Source organism: Pleuronectes platessa, chromosome 11 (assembly GCF_947347685.1).
Source record: "Pleuronectes platessa chromosome 11, fPlePla1.1, whole genome shotgun sequence".
NCBI classification, from domain to species: domain Eukaryota; kingdom Metazoa; phylum Chordata; class Actinopteri; order Pleuronectiformes; family Pleuronectidae; genus Pleuronectes; species Pleuronectes platessa.
This window is the reverse complement of record NC_070636.1, coordinates 16,827,340-16,851,154: the sequence shown is the minus strand read 5'-3', so window position 1 is coordinate 16,851,154 and position 23,815 is coordinate 16,827,340. Positions and strand designations below refer to the sequence as shown.

The 23,815-nt window shown below is 46.2% G+C and overlaps 1 protein-coding gene across 1 annotated transcript in view; it reads right to left on the bottom strand.

The window, feature by feature from the left end:
- kif26ab (kinesin family member 26Ab) overlaps window positions 1-23,815 on the bottom strand; it is a 68,938-nt gene that overhangs the window by 20,789 nt on the left and 24,334 nt on the right. Inside the window, exons 3-4 of the mRNA XM_053435070.1 lie at window positions 20,699-21,169; window positions 15,047-15,249 (exon numbers count right to left, since the gene is read on the bottom strand). Of these exons, the coding sequence (XP_053291045.1) occupies window positions 15,047-15,249; window positions 20,699-21,169 (674 nt within the window). The remainder of the gene's footprint in view (window positions 1-15,046; window positions 15,250-20,698; window positions 21,170-23,815) is intronic.

Genomic DNA, 23,815 nt, shown 5'->3' with positions numbered 1-23,815 from the left:
CTCTCTCTCTGCTTCTCTCCCTCTGACATAGTGCCCCTTATATGAACCCTGCTGGATTAAATTTAGAGTTAAAAACAACAACAACCCTGCACTAAAATAAAAAGCCATAGAGCTGCTGATCTATTTGAAGGTGCAGAGTAAGAAGCGGTCTGATACGTTGCATAACCTTTATCATCCTCCTTGCCACAGCGAGCTCACCTCTGCCTTTGTGCAGCGCGTCTAAATTAATTTGCCTGAGGTGGTGATTCTCAGGAGCAAAAAGCTTGACCACAGAATACCTTTGAATCCTGGCTGGCAGTAGTCAATGAAAAGGAGACAATACTAATGCGGACATTGGTCACCCTAACAGTGTGACTGCTCATTGGTCTTATGCCTACTGCAACTGTTATACATCAAAATGAAGTAATAACAGAGGACAGCCACAGTTGGAACTGTCCTGATAGCCTTTCAGCTCCATCAATGTCTCCTTATGAACAGACCGCAGAGACAGATAATGACGGTAATATATATAAATGAGCCGCAGCAAGACAGATGTAAAATCACGGACCGGTTAGAATAAAAGGTTTCCCCAGCGCTTTTGTTCGAGAGAGGACGTCCAGGATTTGTCCTCACAACCGGAGGGAGGGACAGTGAAGGAGTGGAGCGATTGGAGGAGGTCAATGACTAGAGGACAGAGAGCCTGGAGAAGCTTTTGCCTACTGCTTTCAGAGCTCCACTTGGACCTCCTGTCAATAATGGCTCCAGCCTTCTATTCAAGCTTTGTCAAATTAACAAAAGAAATTCCTCTGGCCCCAGAGAATCATTAGCTGGTGCACCAATTAGCTTGTTTGTGTAAAATTTGTCCCCGGCTACACCTCTTTAGGTAGCTTCTTCCTGTGGCTAATTACCATGTTGGCCACATTTACTATCCTTGACATTTTCTTTCTGTGATTCTCCTTTTTTCTTCTTCTCTGCGGACAAGATAAGGATGCCCTGTCCATTCATGCAGGAATCATGATCACCGGCTCTGATATCACACTGCTCCACAGCGAGTCTTCCCTCAAGCTTTTGCTGATTAGCAGGCCGTCGTCGCTCTTCATGAATGGAGGTGGGAATACTGGGCTCCAGCCAGCCTCGGCACCATGCAGTGATAATGACTACAACAACAATGAGTCGGGCTCGCTCGCTCGCTCGCTGCTGGAGACATTCAAAATGTATCCCGAGCTCAGTAGTGAAGGCATGTGAGATATCTTTGGAGGATATACCATGTGTGCATGGAGCCGTGCTGTTGTTGTTGAGCAGCAGAGAGACTGTCAAGCCCAAAGTGCCATACCAGCAGATGGTGATGATTGATTGGGCAGGATGTGTGTTGGCCTATCAGGTGAGGTGCTATGTTTTTTAGTCAAAGGCTAATCAATAGGAAACCTCCCCAGAGCTAAAATCAGTACACACTGTCTTATTGATGGTCTGCCCTTGACGCGATCAAACAGCCCTCTGCCCCTAAGTCGTGGGGGGGATAACATAAATCTTCCAACTGAGCTTAACTCGAGAAGAAAATACAGACTTAGTAAGAGAAGCAGGCTAATGGTCGAACTCCACCGAGCAGATTGACATCACTTCCTGTTTTTTGGGGGGGGCAAATTTGGGATTGGATTAACACAAATCTTCATTTTCAACGCCGGCCTCGATGGCTGCGTGCCCAGGTCACTCGCAGTCCGACCCAGCCGCCGCCAAGCCTCACTGGTGATTAAGAGACCATGACATCAGCCCCTGAACACACAGACACACGTCCATATCATGCACACACAGAGAAGAGGGGATGATGTCATACTCTGCCAACCAGCCCTGGCAGCAAGAAGGCCCACCCCGGACAAGATTTACTAGCAAGGTCAGGATGCTGATCATTAAGTATGAGACAAATGCCCGCAGGCCATAAAACCCTCCTTCTCAGAGTCGACCACAGTAGCTATATCTCAGAAGGACTGTTTGCTGTGGTTGTCAGCATCCCTCAGATGTATGGCTTTCCATGTATAAATATATGCATTGCCCCAACACTAAAAGCCGAAGGGGTCACGTAGGGTGGGCTCTTAAAATAACCAAGGAAATAAGCAGATTCAGGTGACCTGATGCACAACATGAGGCACATGGGGACAATAACTAAGGAACAGGCTGTCAAATGCATGAAAAAGTGGATTCCGGGCCTCCTGTGTGGCGCTGAGGATTAGTCTGGTAATGAGTCTGTCTCCTTTCCAGAGTCTCCCTGCAATCGAGGGACCAATGGTATAAACATTAATTTAGTTTCTCTCACTTCCTCTTGTTTATTCTAAATCACTCAAAACAACTAATGCCTGACATATAAAGGCTTTCTCTTGAAAACGCATCCACTCTGGTACGGATACGCCCGGCATCCACACTGCTCGGGAGTTTTAGAGCCTATAAAACGGAGAAGCTTAGAAACAATGATGTAGAAACATTGCTCATACACATGACCTTTTTCCTGAACAAAACAAGTAGCATCAGTGAAGCACACATAGTAATGAAACATGGACAGTCAATCAAAAGCATTATTGTTGTCTTTGCTCACAGCAGTTGGATTCTGTTTACACCTGCACACGCAAGTCCAGTGTATGTGAATGTTCATGTCTGTTTATATGAATGCAAATTTGCTGTGTGGACGGAGATAGTTTTAGATTGAAAATGTAATTTTGACAACATTTTACTTTACAGAAGCTACTAACAAATCCTTCACCAAGAGACGGAGGAACATACACTTCCCTTTGTGCAGTCTGGTTATCTCATCAACAAAAACCCTGATCTTTCCAGTTATTCCCCCCAAAAATTGTTTCCTCTTTCCTTCGGCAGCACAGAATACATTAAAATGGAGAAGAGAACTAACAGGCTTATCTGGCTGTCAGCTGAATCTTATCAATCGAAAGCTCTGAAGCTCTGAAGCCTTCACCTGCATGGAAGCCAGCCCGCTTGCTCGGCTGTTTTAATGACTGACGGAAGACCTCCCCTCTCTCTCATGTCAGTTTACACAGCAGCAGTTTACAAGAAGTGGCCAAACATCTCCAGGCTAGGATTTGCACGCATTCTATAAATCCTCAGAAATAGATAAATGGATCCTCAGCTAAACCAGACAGCAATGACTGTGATGTCCAGTTAGCTGAGCAATATCTCACTTGGCACGTTCCAAACACATTAAACCAAGGCCTTTTAGAAAAGCTCTTTGTTTCCATAAGGTGTTCGGCGAGTCTTTTGTTCCTGTAGTGTCTGGCCTTGGACACAGAATACCAAATGGGGCATCATTTGTGCGCTGACTGCTGACAACCCAAGGCTGCACACACATCTCTTCTGCACCAATCCCTGGCAAATTAGGTTAGGCCAAATCCAATCATGTCACATCTCTGAATACAATGTGAGAAGAGAAGATTCCAGACAAAGCCGATATGAATATAACTTGTCTTAGTCATGTCATGAATGTGGATTCAAGCAGCTCATCTGCCGCTTCACTAAAAGTCCCAGTCTATACTAACACACATGAAAAGATATATCATGTGACCATTCACGTACACTGGGTGTGCTGGTGCAAACAGGAAGCAGATAATATTCTCTACACTTAGTTGCTTACTTGCAGCAAATACTTTGAACGAGAAACAAATATGGTGAAAAGTAACCTTCAACAGACAAACGCTGTAAACACTGTTGGTGTTTACAGCGTTTTCATTTGCCACAGGTAGTGGAGTTGTGACTGATAAGAACCACTCTGGATGTAATTACGGGTGACTGAGTCATGATTTCCAAACAATGAGATTTCAAACTAAACCGGGGCCAGCAGTGCTTCCAAACTTCTCCACTGGAGAAAAAATAAAACCCAATGTGGATGTTGCCCTAAATTCTCATCAGAACTCAGGTTAGTGCATCCTCTGGAGAATAGCTTGAATAACGGAAGATTGTTTCAAAAACAGGAAGAAAGTACAAGTCTGGAACAGGGTGAAGGGCAGTGCAGAGGTAAAGCTGGAGGTTTAAAAGATTCAAAATTAGAGATCAATGAGATGGAAAAGGTGGAAGAAACTCCAACAAGGAGAAAATGCAGGTGAGTCAGAAAGACAGAGGAAGTGAGAGAGGGAGCGGCAGGGTGAGAGTCCTCTCTTCGATCAGAGACTCTGGCTCTGTGCCAGTGAAGCGCTGTCCACGAGGAGGTAAATCATTTTCTGCCTGAGAAAGAAACGGGTGGGAAAAGATTGTTGGGACAGCTCTGCCACAGCCAGCTTGAAGTTGCTTCATTCCCAAAGATGGGAATCCCCAGTCGACCAAGAAGGAATGGAACAGTTGGCGCCAAAAAAAAAAAGAACACATCAATATTCAAGGAAACCTGGTTTGTTGCAACGGTACATCAGGGAAAGCAACAGTGGATTCTAGTACTGGCTTGTATCAACACAGAGGTAAAATGAACATCTTTGTTCGTTTTATTCTGCCTATCAAGGGAACTACGTCGAGCAGGTTTATCTTCTGTGCTTCTGGACGTCGCGTCGAGAAGAACAGACTCCTGACTTCCCAGAGGACTCTGCAGAGAAGGTGCTGTGTGTCTATGCCAGTTAACCCGTTAATGATGGAGGAGGGATTATTTCTGGCAGGGAAATGATCCACAGTGGGTGACAAACCCTTCTTGTGGTAAAACTGCCTTCCGGTGTTTTCGTTTTTTAACGACCTACCCATAAAGCTTTGCGGTTCCAGTCTCCCACTACGTCCCAGTCACCCTCTGTGAAAGACCACAAAGCTATCATGCCAAGTTATTGGGCTTAGGGAGGGCTTAAGACAATAAAGGAAGGACATTTAGGGTAAAAGTTAAGGGCTATAATTCTATTTACAGTTCACTTTATTGTTCTTCCTAGCATTCATGATCACATCATGCTAATATGCCTTTAACTAGCAAGAACATTAGGTCATGTGTTGGTGAACAAAGCACAGGGCTTTAGCTCCGCAGGACCCATTTATCAGTAAATGAGATAAAGGGGCCAATTTAAGGCCCCTGGAGGAAAGAGCTGAAAATACCTGCAATCAGAATCAAAAGGTCCTCAAAGAAAAATCTCTAGCAATTGTCTCTAACTCGTTTACAGGAGACTTCCTGAAAACTGCAGCGTTAGAAGCGAGACGGAGGGGAAATGTTCAGCTATTACGTCAAAATTGGTCGAGGCTGCAAAAAAAAAAAGTCCTGGAAGAAAATTCACTTTTTCAGCTGATGGGTGACAGATGATAATGAAGACATGTTTTCCTCCTGCTCTGCAGACTCCCCACCTCTGGCACTGCTGACAAAGATTAACAGCTGCTTTCATCTCTTCCAGTGTTTTTTTTCACTCTGCTCCTCAGACACGGCTCCAGGTATTTCTGCTGCGCTCCTCTTCCAGGCTATGGAGAATCTGGAATAACTTCAGACTCTCAAATACACATGTTGAACTCCGATTCACCCGCAAACCCACCCACACGTTCCCTTGAAAGACCTCAGGAAATTCTGTTCGGGGGCCTGCCGAGACAGCATCGCTGCCGACTCACTGAGTGACGTTTCCTGTCTCGGTAATCGTTTCGGCTCACAGTTGGTTATTAGACGTAGAAGAGACAAATAACATCCAATATTAACACAGGAGGCCTCTGCGATCAGGTACAATATCGTCTTAGATTAAATGATAACGCCCTATGAGAACGGAGGATAACTACAGAGCATGATGAGTGTGGGAGAGACAGACAGAGGGGTGAAAGCCAGGATACTTCTGCTCCACTTCTCTGCTTCATTAATCATTTGCTGCCAGGGTAAGACACCTAGCGATTATTTATTTGCACTTCTCCACACAGAGGCTATCACAACACACAGGCCCGCAGGCTGCTGAGAACATTTGGGCGTGATTAATCAGTGGGCCGTCCGGAGAGACAGAACACAGGGGGAGGGGAGATCCAACACGTGTTTCCTAATCTTTCATCTATATTCAAGTCAATAGGCATACCAGCCAAAAACTAGAGGGGGTCCGAGTCAGGTGGGATGAGCTGAGCTGTCGGCGTGGCAGCCATGATAGCAGCTGTAGGATGAAGTGATCATTGGGATCGGGCGAATCAATAAACACATCACGGATGCATATAGGAAGAATACCGACGTCAATACACTGGGGGGAAACGTGTCCCTGAGAACCGCTGCTAAGACGCTAGTGACTACAACCGCATTATTCGAGCTAAGCAGTTTATCCTGTATCACACTCTCGTAAAGTCAACCACAGAAATACACACTGCAACGCTCGCTGGGCCACATAGAGCGTATGGGGATAATGGGATTTTTAGCACGCCGCAGCTGGCTTTCACGTGCTGGGTCGTGAACCGATTACAGGCTATAATCCGCTCCATTCAAGACGACGCTGCACGCAGAAAGCAGAAACACAGGGGAGATAAATCCTCCTTGCTGCTTTTAGTTTGATACAGCAGTTTCTTCTTTTCACGTGTCCTGCACAAGCTGCTGGCTTGTTTCGTTTGTAATTGGACGAGAGGAAGTCAAGGGCATAATGAAACTCTTAATCTCTCCTAACTCTCCGCTAAGAAGAACATTGTGGTGCAAATATCATGTGGAATATGTAGAAACACGAATAGTGTATTTCTTGCACCGTGAAGCCAAAGGTTATTCTTGAAACAAATAAATGGAAAACAAATGAACTCTGCTACGGACACGCCTGGCATCCACAGAGTTTAAGAGCCGCGGTGTTTTAATTAAAAAACTACTGGGCTACGTTTTAGAGATGTATAGAAACAATGACGCAGACAGCCACAACCGTTTGCTGATTGGGTCTTTTTCTTCATGACGTAGCCTTCGCTGATTCATCAGACTCGTATCACATGCCCCTTCTGGATGAAAACAACCAGCATTAGCCATTTAGAGTAAAACGCAACATGGATAATCATTTACAAGCGTTGCTGCCATTTTGTTTTGGGCTTCTGTGAAGTTACATTCTGCTCTTTACAGTAATACACTGCTTGCATTCAGAGGAGATGACCTATTATAAGAGCACTGCTGTCTAAACCGACACGTGCCTGCCTAGTGTACCTGAGTGGTAACGTGAGATGTGATTTCAGGGGTATTAGTGATGACAGGGATTAAAACTGATTTGGAGCCATAACGCTCATGTGCACAGAGATTGTTTTCAAACAATGTCGTAGTAGCATGGATGTATCCATAGCGTGCTTCGCGTATAAGCTACATTTCAAAACAGATTATGAAAAGAAAGTGTGTTTTCAAGGTGGTATTGCTTACCTCCTGAAGCTGAGGGTGATGATGTAAACACTACGCCACCTGCCCTGACAATGGCCTTATCCTCAGTGGTAATCTAAACTCCATCTGCATGAAGCTGGGCCCTTCTTATTAACTAACAGAACCATGGGGGTTCTGTAACGTTTCCTGAAGAAATAAAGCAAGAGCGTTTGGGGAAATCAACCTACCGACAGTGATTAGGCAGCTATTAGTTATGTTGAATAGAAAACGCCATGGCTGAGGAGCAGGGACGTCTGAGAAGCTCCACCAGGAGCCACTTTTGTTTCTCCAGATTGTTCAAGATAAAGGCAGCTCATGGGAGCACGGGCCACAGGCTCCATTCTACATCTGCGCACAATAGGTCATAAAATTCTTTAACGCATATATTCCCCGCCACCAGCTACTGCGATTCCGCTGCAATCTTACACTGCGTCTCGACCACTGTGCGGAAGTCACTGCGGTTGTAATGGCAAAGAAGATAGAGTCCATTTACATGACTTTCACTGAGGGGCACTAAAGAGGTTTAGATGGCATCCCTCGGCCCCCACAGGCATGATGTATAATATCCATTCAACAGGCTAGAGGTTAGAGGCTTTGCAGAGTCGTGCATGATAACTAAACACTAATGTACTGATCATGGCGCCCTGTGGGGGCTCTGAGTCGTTATGCAGTGGAATGAGGAATTCTCTACGTGGGCAGGCAAACAGAGTTAGAGAAGGATTGACCTCTCCTGCCCACACGCAAATATTCTCACACAGACTGGTTTCTTAGATCGTCCCTGCCAACACGGTGAAAGAAAAAGGAAGCTCTATGTTCGGGGACAAGCCGAAAGGACAGAGGTCGGCGCTCCACATCCTCTTATTTCTCCATGTGTGAAAGGAATATGTCAGAGCAGCGATGGCCATGCTTTCCCCCCTCTCCCCTCAGGGCTTAGTGCACATGGACCCAGGGTGAGTGCACAGGATTGAGTCAGCACTTCAGCTCTTTGTTTGTCAGTCACCCCTCCACTGCCCCCCTGCAGGCTATGTGAGTGGGCCAGACAGACTTCCTGACTCAGGGATTCATTTGGGGGAACAGGGGAAAAGGGGGAACAGGTTATGCCTCGTGCAGGAATGCGACAAAATCCTCAGCTTCTCTTTTACCCCCATCACTAGAGCTGTTTTACCATTCATGATGAGCGATTCTACACTGTGTGTCACAATGCTGATCATCACCCTGGTGCTGCAGGGTTATGCATGTGATCTTATGCTGTAAGGAAAAGAGCAAAGCTCAATATATTTGGTTGTTTTTGTTTTTTTGTTTTCATTTATAGTGATGAATGATATAGCTTAGGCTTAAACGAGAAAAATATCACGACAAAATTAAAAGGGGTTTGATAATGACATCTTAAGAAAATTATTCTGTATGTTATGCGTTAATATTTGCTGATTTATCGGATCGGAAATGTTTACTCTATAATATCGGTATAAGCATCAGCCCTCCGGCTCAAGTGTTCTGTAAATATACTCCTGTGCGGCATGTTATATATATATATGAGTCACTCAGGCTGCCTGAACACTGCCTGTCCGTGCCAGGTTTCGATGCAGTAAAGATTAAATCTGTATCTTCCAATCAGAAAACAATGATGTCTGTTACCTGAGAATCATGGAGGCTTATGAGTCAGAGAGAGGCGACCTGTAAGAGGGTGGATGAGAGGGTACAGGAGGGCAGCGGCATGCATCTCTCTGCTGTAGATGCCGGAGGCTGCAAGGCCAGACTGAATCTCCATCAACATCTCAGCCTTGACGGAGCCTGACGGAGCCTTGGATAGATTCTCACACCTGAGTTTATCTACCGGCTGCTGCCGACGCCGTCAAGGCCTCAGCTGGAGCTGCTGCAGAGTCCACCACTGCACAGAGGCAGCCATTAGTCCCATCAGCCTGATTATGGCAGGAATATAGCAGCTGGTGTTTTATCCAACAGTAAACAAAGACAAATAACACAGAGCAGCTCAACCATCCCGACTACCACCCACTCAATTCTTCTGATGAGCCATTCACGGCCCCTGGGCATTTGTTGCTCAGATTCAACAGATTGATATGAATCAATTTCGTTTGTCAGGCTTTGGAGGTGGAGGTAGCATTAACATTTCAGCTCCCCTGTGGTGGTTTCCCTCAAAATGGAGCCAGTGTTTCTGCACTTTGGTTCCTGCCCTGCTTCATATTCTGCTCAGACTCTCACTCGGTCTAGGAATCCATCTCCAGCAAAACCATTACCCTCTCACCTCCGGGGAGCAGACAGTCCGACCCCAGACTGCCGAGAACCGCGCGTCCCACAGAGCGGAAACGAGAGAGTGACACAGAAACAAGAAAAAACAAAAGGAAAAAGCAATAGACATCAGAGCTCACCGGGCAGAATCAGAAAACAACCCAGATGTGCATTTTGCTAAAGAAACACACATACACACAGAGTATCACACATCCAAGTGAGGTCAGAGTTGTTTGTGTGCAGCATAGCAACTTACTTGACTCCCATGGTAGTGAATGGGATATTCTTCTCCACTGGCGCAGCTCTCCTGGTCTGACCAATGCTGTCAGAATGGAGCATCAGCCCGAGCGCTCCCTCGGAATTACAACATCTACAAACACATAGGTCCCGCTCAGCCACCGTCCCGCTCTGTGTCTTTATCCCCCTGCCATGCAAGCAACATCCAGAGTGCTCAGTGAGACCACTCTGCTCCACGTAATCTGCCCGCCCTATTAGTCAGCGACGAAGATCCCTCCTGTCAATCACGGCACAGCCAACCAAACGCAGGTCTGTCCTGCTATGTCAGCCTGAAGGCTCAACCCACGGACCACCCCTATCATGGAAGGGGTTTTAAGTTGTCCTTTACAAACAAACTCTGACACATGACACCCCTTCAGTTCAATCAGGCTGCACCACATTTCACACACTCATACATACAATCTATTTCACAGAATCCTGGATCCTCCCGCTGATTCAGAAAGTTGATGTGTTCCACCGAATTTCCAACATGTTATTCAGAATGAGCAAGCTGCTTGGGATCGTGCAGCGCTTCCACGTTGCCACACGCTGGACTCAGCCCCGAGAAGATGCTTTCCCTCCCTCCAACTAGATTATAGTCCAGTGGACGAGAGAGGGTTATTTCAACATCCTGTTTCCCAATCTTCAAAATCAGTCACATTATATTTCCACAAGCTAATGACTTGTTTCTATGGTTACTCAGCACAGCCCGGGGGATAAAGGGCAGCCGGGTTGTTGCTGACACAAAGGCCGGAGAGCCTCGACTGAACGGCCCTGAAGCCGCGGCCGCAATTACAGGAGGATTCCTTCTGCACAATCACAGTCATTACTGCGCAAACACTCACCTGGGCAGCAGCTGCGGGGCGGACGATGAGCGACCCGTAAAACCACTTCCTCCTGACACTCCTTCAGGGCCGCATTCCAGCAAACAGCTGTCCGCCCCTGCCCCTGCGAACGGCCCGGCCGCCCGCCCGCCTGTGTGCCACCTCTTGAGTCTTTAATGTCTTTGAATCCTTCCACTAACTTGTTGAGTCTGCAAAGTCTTTTCGTAGCACTCTATTCATTACCTGCCCATATCTTCAGAGTGAGTAAATCATCCCCCTCTGGTGTATGATTAGTGTGATGTTGCAAAGCGAAAAATATGAACTGCACGTCCCCGTCCCCCCCCCCCCCCGCCTCTAAACAAACACAAACAAGGGACCAACAATAGGCCATTGGAACATGTCTAATGCAGAAGTGAGCACGAGAAGACCCCAAGCTGAGCAGTGGACTCGTTCGAGGAACATCACAGAAGCGACGAGCAATAAACACACCGTCACAATCAGCAGGTGTTAATGGAACGGAGTGATGGGTGGAGGGATCTGCAGGACGCCAGTCAGACACAGCGCCGAGCCCCTGCTGCGAGCTCCACCTGCTTTCATTGCACAACGCTGTGTCAATACACTAATCATATGCTCTGTCACAAGGCAATCAGTGCTTAACATGCCAGTCAGCTGAACACATGGCTCCATATTCATTAGCCCCAGCCCCAGTAATACACTGGTGTCCACACTTAATGATATGCGCACATGCACACACACGCACACACACTATCCGGTCGGAGTTTGACCCTTGACTCTTCCTGTCTCCTTGCGACTGTATAGTCACTCTAATTATCAATGGGTCGTTACTGACCACCCCCCCCCCCAGGTCATCTCTGTTTCAGGCGACTTTACACAATCAGCAGACGCAGTAAGCAATAGAGAGGAAAAATAAAATAAAATAAAAAGATAAAGTCAACTTCATGTGATCTTTGTTTTTCTATTTTCTGAAAACAGAAGCATCACATGATGATATTCATGGTTGCCACATTTTCATGGTGAATCGCTCCAGGCAACAAAGAGACTAGAAGCACTTAGGAGTTTCACGTTCAGACACACAGCCTCGCAGCGATCAGGGTTAACTGTTCTGATAATCGTGCAAAACCTCTAAGTAATTTGTTCCCTTGAATTAATAACTAGCACCTTCAAAATTAATAATTGGCTCTCCCCAATTAAGATGAACCGACACAAATTACTTCAACAATCTCCGAAGGTTAAATAAGTTCCAAGGATGCATTTAAAGGTCCGGTGTGTAGGATTTAAAGGGATCTAAAAATCAGAAATCTAAAATATATAGATAATTATGTTTTCCTTAGTGTATAATCAACCAAAAAGACTCAATGGGAGAGGAGTCCGCCACCCTGCATCTTCATTTTCCTACATCACCCAGAATGGACAAACACTGGCTTTAACAAGGAGCTTTTGTCTTACATTACCTGAAGGGCACATTGTAGGTTTGACTCAACACTAAAGCCCCTTTTTGACTGATCGCAAAACCCAGTTACACCCACTAACATCTGGCTTTTGTCTGCAACGGTAATGGATGCAATCAACATTCACCTCTCTGTTTAAAAAGAACAAAACAAGTATACCCACTAATTTTGGTGTAAAAAAAGGTATTGGAGAGGGAGGGGATGAGGCAAAAGGGTTTTCAGTCGATCGCACTCTGCAACTTCACCTCTAGAAGTCACTACATCGCACACACTGGTTCTGAAACAGCTCAAATATAGTGCAATTTACAGTGTATTGAAGTTAACGCATTAAATTATCTGAGGGAAATAATTAGTAATTTGTTGCCATCAACACAGACAAACTCTTAATATAATTGTTTAAAGGAATAAAACAAATAAAAAAGCTTGATTAAGTAGTTTATAGTCACTAATAATTTAATCTTATAGGAGCCATGTTATTGATCTGTGCACAGGACCTGTCTTAAACGTGTCTCTAACCTGCTGAGCTCTGCGGTTACCTCATCGACATTTCTGCTAAAATGATTTTTCAACTCACTACACATCTTTAATGAAACAAGTTAAATGCTTTTCTAAGCAGTTGAATGCTTGACTTATTTTCCCAATGAAAAATTAAACAATGAGTGGCTTTTGTTCATCACCCTCTTTCCTTTCTCTCAGCAAGCAAACGAGAGAGAGCATCTCGACTCGGGCTAATTGTGTCCTAATTAAAATTACATCTCTGAGTGGAACGGTGTGAGTGAATGTCAGACACGTGTCTGTGGAGCCTTCTCCACCCTAGTGGGGTAGAAAGTGCTGTATGGTTATTCTGCTCTTACATCCTGGGCTCTCAGGATTTACACATGCATACCGCTAATTGTATCTTTGGAGAACAAAAAGGAATACTAATCAGATAAGAGTTTTCAATCAAGTCGAAAACATGAAGAACGCTAATTTCAACACTTAATTTTTTTCAACCGGGGCGCAGAAAGAAAACATGAGAATCTGTTGATTGATTCGTCGCTGTTGTTTTTTTTTCTTTAGAATTTAAATTTCAACAGCAGTGATTCAAACACAACAATATGAGGACTGTGATGATGATGATGATGATGATGTTCATGTTGCAGGGGACAGCCGCACAGGGTCAGGAAGTGGGTGGGTTATAGATCAAGCACAGTGCATCTCCACCTTTATTTCAATGTTGTTTCTCTGGGCCAAGTCAAACACCACATTCCTGGCAGAAATTATCTTCTGGATGAAATGAAAAGGTGGGACACTTGCACTTCCACGTACTTCCCCCTCTGCCCCACCATGACCTGCTGCAAGGAAAAAACAAGTCCACCTCCCTATTATCCCCCTGATTGGGCCGCACTGTGTGGCTAGACAGGACTCTCTATAAGCCATTCTTTTTTAGCTCAGGTCCAAAGAAAACACAAAAACCAATAAATCAGTGTCAAGAATTAACCCCGTCTAGCAGAGGGCCACACCTTGATTTTATTTTTCTGTTAATGACATTGTTTACACCGTTTTCGCTTGACTGGTGGAAGTTGAGTCATTGGAAGCAAATGCTGGTGACTGTTTCATTGTTTCTAAATGTCTCTGTTTTTGCTCATCCCTGCTATAATGCAGCCCAAGACTGTACAAACTATAACGGGACCAGCAGGGTTTCTAAACTTCTGCACTTTGGGGTTTGAAATCTCTGGAGTAGTGTGGGCCGCCGGCGTAATTATAGGAGCAAACGAAAACACGAGAACCAATAAATCAGTGTCAGGAATCAACCCTGTCGAGCAGAAGGCCGCACCTCGGTGTTATTCAGACCAACCTCTCTTGTGACGGGGAAACGAGATACATGGGAAGTTGCATATTTAGTGGAATGTCCCACAGCCGAAAGAGATGGACCCAAGCACTCATTTACTCTGACCTTGTGGAGGCTGGCAAGACAAACCCCATTTGGGGGCGCTCGGAGAAAGAAACACCTAAGCTCCACAGTGATCCCCCCTGGGCTTCCTGTCACACTCTACAAGTCCCTTCACCTCCCGCGGCGCGGTGCTTCAATGGCCCCATGCATCATTCTCAGTCAGCTTCACTTCCGCCAACATTCATTATGGCATAGGACTCCTCAGAGAGAGAAGAGGCAGGGACTGTATGCACTGACCAGCCTGCCAGGGAATCTATCAACGACAATGCAGCACATTGCACCAGCCGTCCACCCGCCTGCAGAGGGTGAAGTATTCTCCGGGGCAACAACAACACCAGAGCCAAGCAGCGCTGGAAAAAAAGAGGCCTGAGAACCACCGGAGACAAAATGGTTCCACCAACAGAATGAGAAGCCCCGCTCTGCAGCTGCAGGAGGTTAGAGCGTGCAGCTGGAAAATCAGGAGTTTGAAGTTGAAGAAGCAAAACAAAGAGGAAAAATAACTAAACATGAAATACCTGAGGACAATACGTGGCTTTAACCTAAGCCCCTTTTCAGACACTCCCTCCTCTCATTGAATTATGTAATTCTTTTATCCATTCATGGGCACTGGTGCCTGTAACCAAGGGTTCATTTAGTCCCATGATGGTGCGTATCCCAAGGCGTGCTAGAAATCAACCATGGCAAGAACAAGATGTCCATGGAATAGGTGCCCCACATGGATGTTAACACCGTGAGCCATGACCTTCTGCAGACATCTGAAGACATGTCTGTACACACCTCCTCTCCCGCTCTCTTCATGTACTGTACTACACACACACACACACACAGACACGCAGACACGCACACCAATACACACACACACACACACTGAAGCTTGAATGCACGCAGGTGTGTATGCATACAAGCTCACATAAACACTAAACACTTCATTTACCACCACAACAGCTCAATCGTATCTCTCTACGCTTTGACAGACTCAGCCATGGTGTGATTTGACAGGCAGAGGCGGAGGGGGGGAATAGGAGGTGCTTACCTAATGAAGAAGGAGGCTGCTGTAGATGAGGAGGGAGAGGGGGAGGCTGACATAACGGTGATGGGTGAGGGGAGTCCCGGTTGGCTGGAGCTCCCCAGTCGGCAGGGCGTCAGGGTGCTGCTGGTGGTGGTGGTGGTCATGTTGGTGACCGGGGCCTCTGACGCTGTGACGACCATGACTGGATCCCCCGTCAAACCCGGGGCCTGTTGACACACAGATACAGAGATAAGACCACGACCAACACTTACGGGCTTTATCACTCCTGCCCACCTTCCTTCCGCCCCATTTACTTCCCCTCAGCCACAGATGGACGGGCAGATGCTGCGGCCAGCTCCTGTGAGCGGGAGTCAGAGGCATCCCCAGCAGAGCGCTCCACGCAGAACAGCGAGGACCGCCGCACCCTTCATTGATTCTGGCAACGCTCTCCAGCCTGATCCGGTTATGGCCTACTGTAATTAAGTGATAACCCACATTTAATTAGTAATTAAATAAGCGGCGTTTTACTTCACTCTGCTCCCGATTATACATATACCTCCATGACTAATTTGGCAGTTTACTCAACGGGAATGAGGGACGTGTCGCCTCGCATGTCAAGTTGAAACTATCTACTTGCAGTTTTAAAAAAGGGAGAACCAACCAACAGTGAGCGTGAGAGGTACTTATAAGATAGCTTACATGTTTATTAGGTATGGGAGTTGTGGTTGCCCGGGCGCACCCTGCTCTGGAAGCTTGGTAATTGAAGAGGAGTAAAATAAGGTGAGATGCTTTCGCTCCAGCCCCAGGGCTTCTGTAAGTCATGACAAAGCTACACTGGGTAAATCACCTGTACGTCTACATATTTATTACATATGTGCTGCAGCAGGTCATAAACAGCTAAATCAGTTTCATCATTAACGTCCAAGACTTAAGATTAAGAAAGACAAAAAAAGTATTAACCAGATTTCTAAAGGCTTTAAAGGTAGTTATGCTTGTGATAAAGATTGGCTGCATCCATGGTAATATGTTTAAGTTTTAAAACTAAAATGATCTCTGTCCACACAATCAATGCATGGGCCAATGAAAACAAGCATAGATTGTCCACTCTGCAGCCGGTTGCTTGGTTACAGAAAATACCAACGAACGAGAAACAATGATGAAAACCAAGATGAGGGGTTTGTCTTCTTGAAAGGACGATAAGGTGGAACTGTTACTGACAGTAATTGTTTAAAAAGTTTTGCCTTCACCGCTGGAATTGGAGTCATGCCCAGTCAGGAGGTGAATGTGTGGGACTGCATCATCGAATACAAGGAGTTTTCAAACAGGTCCAGCTACTTTGTAAAGCTTCTCAGTTTTATGGGCGCGAAACTCCAGAGTACGGTGGACGGCAGGCATAAACATAGCAACAAACTAAAACCTGTCAGGGAGGATGTGTTCTAAGTTTAGTATCAGTATGGAACAGGCTTAATGCAGAGCAACAGATACATAGTCAGGACAAAAATAGAGGCCATTCATACACTAACCCCTCCGGCCCCCTGTTTATGTTATGTTCGCTGGACAAAGGATCATCTCAGCTCAGCCTGAGCACTGGAGCCGGCACTGGGTTACTGATTGCTCGCGGTCCGGCACAAGGAGCGCACAGAGCTGATTACTTGAGCCACAAGCAAACTCCGAGACTACACTTCAGCTGGAGTCGCCACACTGACAAAAGGTTAATCCCCAGCGGAGCCGCTAGGTTATCCTGCAGGACGTTGATCAATAGCAGCTGACAGGAGGGAGTGCTTTGTGTTTTCAGCTTTCGATATTAAATAAATATAAGGTTACTTAAAAACATCTACAACACTGGCACATGAGCGTTGCGCAATCAGCAACAACCTTGAATTGAGCGCACACACGCCATTCCGGCCTTAGTGACATTTCACTTGTATTGTGTGAAATATAAATGCCGCTCAGGCCGTCTGCATATTTGCCACCTGGGTATTTGTCCCAGATTCATGTTTGGCAACTAAAATAACATCCTTTACAATCTTTTTTATAAAGTGTGAGGCGTTACACTATCTGCCATTTGTCAACACGGACCGACAGCTGTGCTATTTATATGCCAAGCCTGACATGTGAACGCTATACATCAGGATGTGAGGACATACTTACATTCTGGCATTCACATGAGAGGCTTGGCTACTGCTCCTGCGATGTTAGCTTTACATGCACTACGAACGTGTTGCTATATTAAAAGTCTTTTCCCAGAAAAGCTTCGCTGACCATTTGTCGAGCAGGGAGGACCTGCAGAGCGAGCGCATGTCATGAATTCCCATTTCTTCTCTCTGAGCTTGTTATCTGAGTTGGGAATCTACCCTCTTGCTTCGTAGCTCTGGCTTTTTGGCTCTCTTGAGTATTCATCATGGAAGCTAAGTGTGATGTTAAGCTGCCGTGTGTGAAGTTATGACTTGAGAGGAACACCGTGGAAAAAAGTGGGGCACAGGCTGAAATGAGCCAAGTACAGATCCTCATGCAGCCGCCGAAGCAGAAAGCCTCACGACCATGCGGGTGCGAATACCAAGTGAGGAACTTGAACCAGAGCTCGGTTGGACCCATTAGACTCTGGCATGAAAGAGTGCAGCGCTTGACACGCGGCCAAACAGGAAGTTGACGAGTATAGCTCATTGAATCTGTCACTGATCAGGGCGGGTGTAGTGTCGCTTTTTAAAAATCGAGTGGCAGTAGATTTTCAGGAGCATAAAGGGACAGCTGGTCACAGGTGGGGCTGCACTGTGGCCTCAGAATCAAACACACATACTGGCAAGCACACGCACACTCTTGAGCACATTACAGTGCCTATCAAGGCGTATTCCCCTCGGTATCGAGACAGGGGACTTAAGCCCCTCGGCCAAGCTGCTCTCCGCAGCCTTGGACCCTAATTCTGGCTGAAAAGTACGATCTATCCCCTAGTCAGGTAATTAGGCACTGTCAGCGGAGCCATGTGTGCTCGGCCGTTTACACTGAGAGTCGGTAATGAGCTGGCCTTCCATCCTTTAACCCCCAGCCCTCCCTGATCCCTTTGCCACTGTAAAGAAAAGGCAGAGAAACGAGCGGGGGGTGGTGTGGAGATGTGGAGGTAATAGAAAGAGTGTGTAAGAGAGTGGAAAGAGAGAAAAGAGATTGAGAAGAGTCTGAGGTGAGGAGAGCAGACCGGCATCCTATCACTGGACCATTCCCCCCCTGCTCCTTAACACCACCAGGACTCCCCTGTGACCTCTGACCCCAGCGGTCAACAGACGATTACTGCAGAGTTGAAATAGGCCCTGTGTTAATCTTCCTGTCAGGCTTGGCCGGCCTCTGTAACCAACAGAAACCAGTGATGGACTGTTAACAGTACTGGAGTCCTTCCAGGAGAGAAAAGAGATAATACGCCTTTAGCAAATATCCAGGCATTGCTTTTCTAATTGATTCCAAAGAGGGAGCATTTTCCTTTCCTGCATCGTTCTCTTGTCATCGTCACTTTCAGTGGCACGTCCCCACTTGCGCCCAGCTGCACCAGAGCAGCAGCCAAGATCCTCTGCTGGGCTTCACATTAGTGGCGGAGGAGCGTTCATGGTAACCCGCAGCTAACATGCCAATACCGGAAACCCTCATAGGTTAAGAGTACTTGGTCTTTGTAGACACAAGTGGTTGTGGATTTCATGGAGCTAAGAGAGAATTGCAAATTTGGGTCAACCAGTTTTTCAGTTTTTCCCACAGTCTGTATATATATATTACAAATTTTATGTTATAAAACAGTTTGACAGCGGAGTCTGACTCACGATTGGTTGAACACATATATCGAAGGTACAGCGTTATCTCAGCTCCACCCCCTGATCGCTACTGTGCCGACTATGCCTCCAAATGTGCAAGATGGCAGAGTTCGTATCCAAGATGGTTTTATTTCTTGGCAATGGGAGGAAGTGGAAATCCATCTTTAAATATAGTCTACTGTTTTCCTGGTTTAATTTAATTTATTAAAGTTTCTATTTCAAAAGGACAAAACACCAAGAATAAAAGAATTTTAAATGTTTATCAAAGCTGATGTTTCTCATCAGGTTCTCAAAGTGCAACCGACTTTCTCAAAGAAGTGCAGAATTCAAGGCAGCAGCATGAAACAGTGCCAGCCAATTTACAAAGAGAGGGAGTCAGATAGTTTCAATTCCAGTGACCACAACATCATTCCAGATGTTAACCAGAGCCTTTTCCCAAATGGGAGATTCAAGGTGCCCTATAATGGTCTGTGCGTGGGAGAGCCCCAGGCTGCTTTTTATTCTGCACACACAGAGTCCAAAGCGTGTTTGTCTGAACAGCACTGCATGCTCTCCCTACAAAGAAACCGAGGGGGAATCATGAATTAAAACGAGTGCCTTTCGGCTCAGTGTTAACTCCCAATCCTCACGGGCTGCTGTGGGTTTTTGTCATTCTCAGAGATCTGGCTTTAATGAAAGAAACAAGCTTGAGAAAATAAAAGCCTTTTTTTCTGCTGCGTGTGTTACTTTTGTGTCCTGAAGGGACATTTCTCACAGCCTGAGGAGGGCCCTAGCCTCAGCTATGTGGCATTGAGCAACTCATCGCAGCTACGAGGGCCACTAATTGCCTTTAGATACAAAGATGGAGAACACGAGTCAGCCGCTCCCTTCCGTGCCAGGCTGTTTGATTTGCCCTAGATTGCGTACATGCAGTTAAAAGCTTTTGATGGCCTCCCATAAACCATCTCTACAGGCAACTGTTGACATTAAAGGGAGGAGTAAAAATCTGTCTTCAATTTCCAAGCAGAAAGGAAGGACTAGCACTGCCAGGACCCATAAGAGACTGCGGTTATCAACCCAGTTAGAACTGGAGTGGCTACATTTACAGCTTATGAATCTGATGGGAAATATTAGAGTGCACGGGTCGGATGATGTTAGCACATAGGTGTTTGCCTGGTGTTCAATGTCAGAGAGGTTTGTCAGGTCTTGCGTCCAGATGTTTAGAAAGAGAAACATCAGTATAAGTCAGGAGGCAGAAATACAGTCTGACATGTGAAAAATCACTTTTCACGTTCAACTGACATTACGACAAAACCTTCAAACATGAGCAACTAAACAGTTTAAAGTCATACAGAAGGTACAGCAAGACTAATCATTAGCTCCCATGACACCGAGGCCAAAACCCAGGACCCTTCAAAGTCTCTGGACATCAAACAGACTAATGCTTATCCAGCATGAGAGAAGAGTTATGGTGGCGCTGTGGGGTGGTCATTTGAAATGCCCTTGAGGAGGAGGTCAGCAGATTAGTGTTGCGATGACCTCTGACCCCAAATCACTCAGGCTCCTTGACTACTGAGGAATGAGAGGTCAGCACTCCCACAGAGCTCTGACTCAGAGATTCTCTGCAGGGCGCCATCATCTCTAAAGGTCTGAAATGTAACAAACGCATTGACAAGACTTGACCTGACAAGCACTGCAGCATTGTGTGCAGGGAAAAAAGGTGCTGTGCCATTATTTCAAGTTAATTAATTTCAACTCAGGTTAAAAGGCAAGTCAAGAAGCCAGGGTTTATATTACTGCATATTCTTTACAATTCATTCCTCTAGGGAGTGAAGCTCAGTCTAATGTGCAATCCATTCCAAATGCATGTAATAAAAACAAGAAAAGTGAAAGATTAAAGTTGTACCATTTTAGGCTGAGGGATGAAGTTGTTGACCCTGGAGATGCTCCACATGCCCTCGAGGTACTGCTGTGCCTGAATGGTGACGGTGTTCAGGGATCCGGTAATCTGCCCTCCTGCCACCGTCACCTGGACGCTGGGCCCCGAGGAGGCCGAGGGGCTTTGAGACCAGCCCGGCACCCTGCGCCTCTCCCCCAGGGGCAGGACACCGTGGGTGACGGTTTGGCCTTTGGACAGCTGTTTGGCACGGACACTTGAGGACGACATGGTGAGTCTGGAAGGCTGCGGTAAAAACGAGGTGGTGGGCAGGGCCGCCATGTCCGGGCTGAAGGTGAGGACGGGCGCGTGGAGCGTCTGCAAGGCCTCCTGCCTCAGTTGGTGCAGAGGCGTGGAGCACACCTGGCAGCAGCTGACACCAGCGTCATGGCTCCCAGGTGTTTTGAGCTGCTCTAACAGAAATGTTGCATATCCAGGGTCCTGCAGAGAAAGCAAACACAAAAGAGAGGCTTTAAGTCCACACACGACATGCCCACACACACACACACTTAACGCGTGTAACACGTTGATTTGAAGAATATCGCTCGTCTGTTCTTTTGAAAGGATTTCCTGTGTGTTGTTCACATTTTCCATGTGCGTCAGTGATCCGCTACCAGTGTGGTCTCTGGCTGCCCTCTGGGACCCTCACTCCCTGCCTTAACCACTTCCTTTTTCTTTCGGGATGGCTGTTTGTTTAGACTGAGAGGTTTTGCCTGCATGCAACTTAAGACTGTTGATCAGGTTAATCAGGCATGTGCTTATTTCACAGAATCTGGGACCAAAACAAGAGGAACGTGAGGAGAAAACTTGGCTCGGAGGGATTAGCCAGAGACCCCACAGAGGCATTCTTCTCTAAAAAAAACAAAATGTGTATTCTATTTATTTTGTGAAGCTTTACGAAGAAAAAAGACTGAAAATTCCAGCTAGTTACTGCTTTTCAAGACGGTGTCCAATAGAGTTTTGTCCTTTTACTTTGTCTCTAGGAACGCCCCCCTACCGTGTCCATCTCTGCTTGGGAGGAATGACTACAGACAACAACAGCTGAGCGGACTGAGAGCCCACAGCTATACAATTTACATATGATAAGTGTCCCATCATGAAAACATATGATGAGCAACCAAATGTGAAAATAACTACTTCCTCCAGGAAGCCGTAGGGATGCACAAAGCTATCAGAAGTTTTCAATATCAAATCTAAGTAACTTTCTGATTTTAGGGAAACAAACAAACACACACACACACACACAAACACACACACACAAGCACAACCCACACACACTAACAAGACAGTCTCTTAAGAGGCATTAAGGGCCACTAGGCCTCTGCCCAGTGGAGTCATGGCCTGAGACAGGAGCCCGCAGCCGATACATAAATGTTTATGAGGCCTTTGCTCTGTGGAACCTCCGAGGTGATCAGGAGGAGTGAAGCTGCGGGGAAACAACAATCCACTGCACTAATGCAGCGCCACTTAATACAGCTACAACCCAGAGACCATAGAGACGCAAGCCGGAGGGACCCTAAATCTCCTCCGCGCGAAAGCGGCTCAATACTCAGACTTCTGTGCGCACACACACCAACAATATCAATAATATAATCACATAACCTTCCTGCAACCCTGCGGGAAATGATGCAGAGTTTCTGTATGTCCATTTCCCGTATACTCAGAAATGGACAGGAAGTGATATTTGCTGGATTGCAGTGAATGTCCCCATAATCTCCATATCATCACCTTACTTAAAGGACGATCTTGCGTCGGACTGTGACTGAACTGGCCTGATGTTAACTGAGTGGTTGTAGTAAATTATTTACTCTACCGGCTACTTACAATACACGTGGTCGGGCACGGACAGGATGAGGAAAACACAACTAAGGAAAACACTTAGAAATGTAGAAATTCATATAAATCTCACTGGGAATGAGGACGCTGATGGGAGGATTACTGGCTGATGGGAGATCGAGAGCAGCAAGGTAGAAAGTTAATGTTAATATATATATATATATAAATGAGGGATGGATTTAAATGTTAGAAGCTTAAAACAGACATATGATAAAGCTATGATAAGAGCTTTTAGGAATGATATCTAACGCTGCTTGATCCTGACACGTGAGCGGATTCGGTAGTTGCGCTCAGGCAGGATATTTATGCACAAGACAGGAGAGTTCCGCTGAAATAACATGAAACAGCCTATGACAAATTGGTGTGAAATGGGAAACAGAGCAACAGAAAAGAGGAAAGCACAGCGGCCCGATATCTTCTGTGCACTGGTCTAGTTTGGTTTCATGTGCGTGCCTCGCAGACAGGAAATTAAAGGGACATCACAACGAGTCAACTCCACCCTTCCATCACCCCTCTACCCTCTACCCTCTAGGACCGGCCCTCACCCACCTCAGGGCCCCGATGGATGGAAGAAATCAATTCCCCCTCTCCCTCTCCGTGCATTGTTAGGTGTTGATTTAGGGGAGCTAATAAAAAGACACACAATGCTGAGCCCATCTGCTATTCAGTTAGCATTCTGGAGGTTAGAGAGCGGGCTGCTCCTGTAAAGCTGTCGTGAGCTTTATGCCCGGTGGAGTGAATAAAGGGTCACGGCCAGAAGGCTTATGGAGATGATGGGGAGCGATGATGACGATGTTAGGCATGTGGAGGGGGGGGGGGGGGGGGGGGGGGCGAAGCGGATATGATGAGATTGAAGGCTACAGGATCCATCTTTAGGGTCAGAGAAGACATAAATACATGGAATGTAATTCTGAGAAAGCAGGTTTGGATTTAAAATGAATAAATTACACTCAGTGAAAGCAGCTGAAAAGTCGCCACGTGGTTAGACACTTAAACAGTTTACTCTCGTGTCCGTGCTCTCCGGTTCAATCTAACGGCTTGAGAGCTTGTGCAAGAGCATTAAAGTGGAAAACATGAAACATATGACGCATGAGTGCACCCAGCCTGGAAGCCATATTGTTTCTTTTATTATCCATGTGATCTATTACTGACAGGTGCAAGTGGGTGTGAAGAGGGCTGCTGCTGCACAGAGAAGTATGTAACGCATAAGGCATCGACACAATGGAAATGTTCAAAGCATTCCCCGTCGGC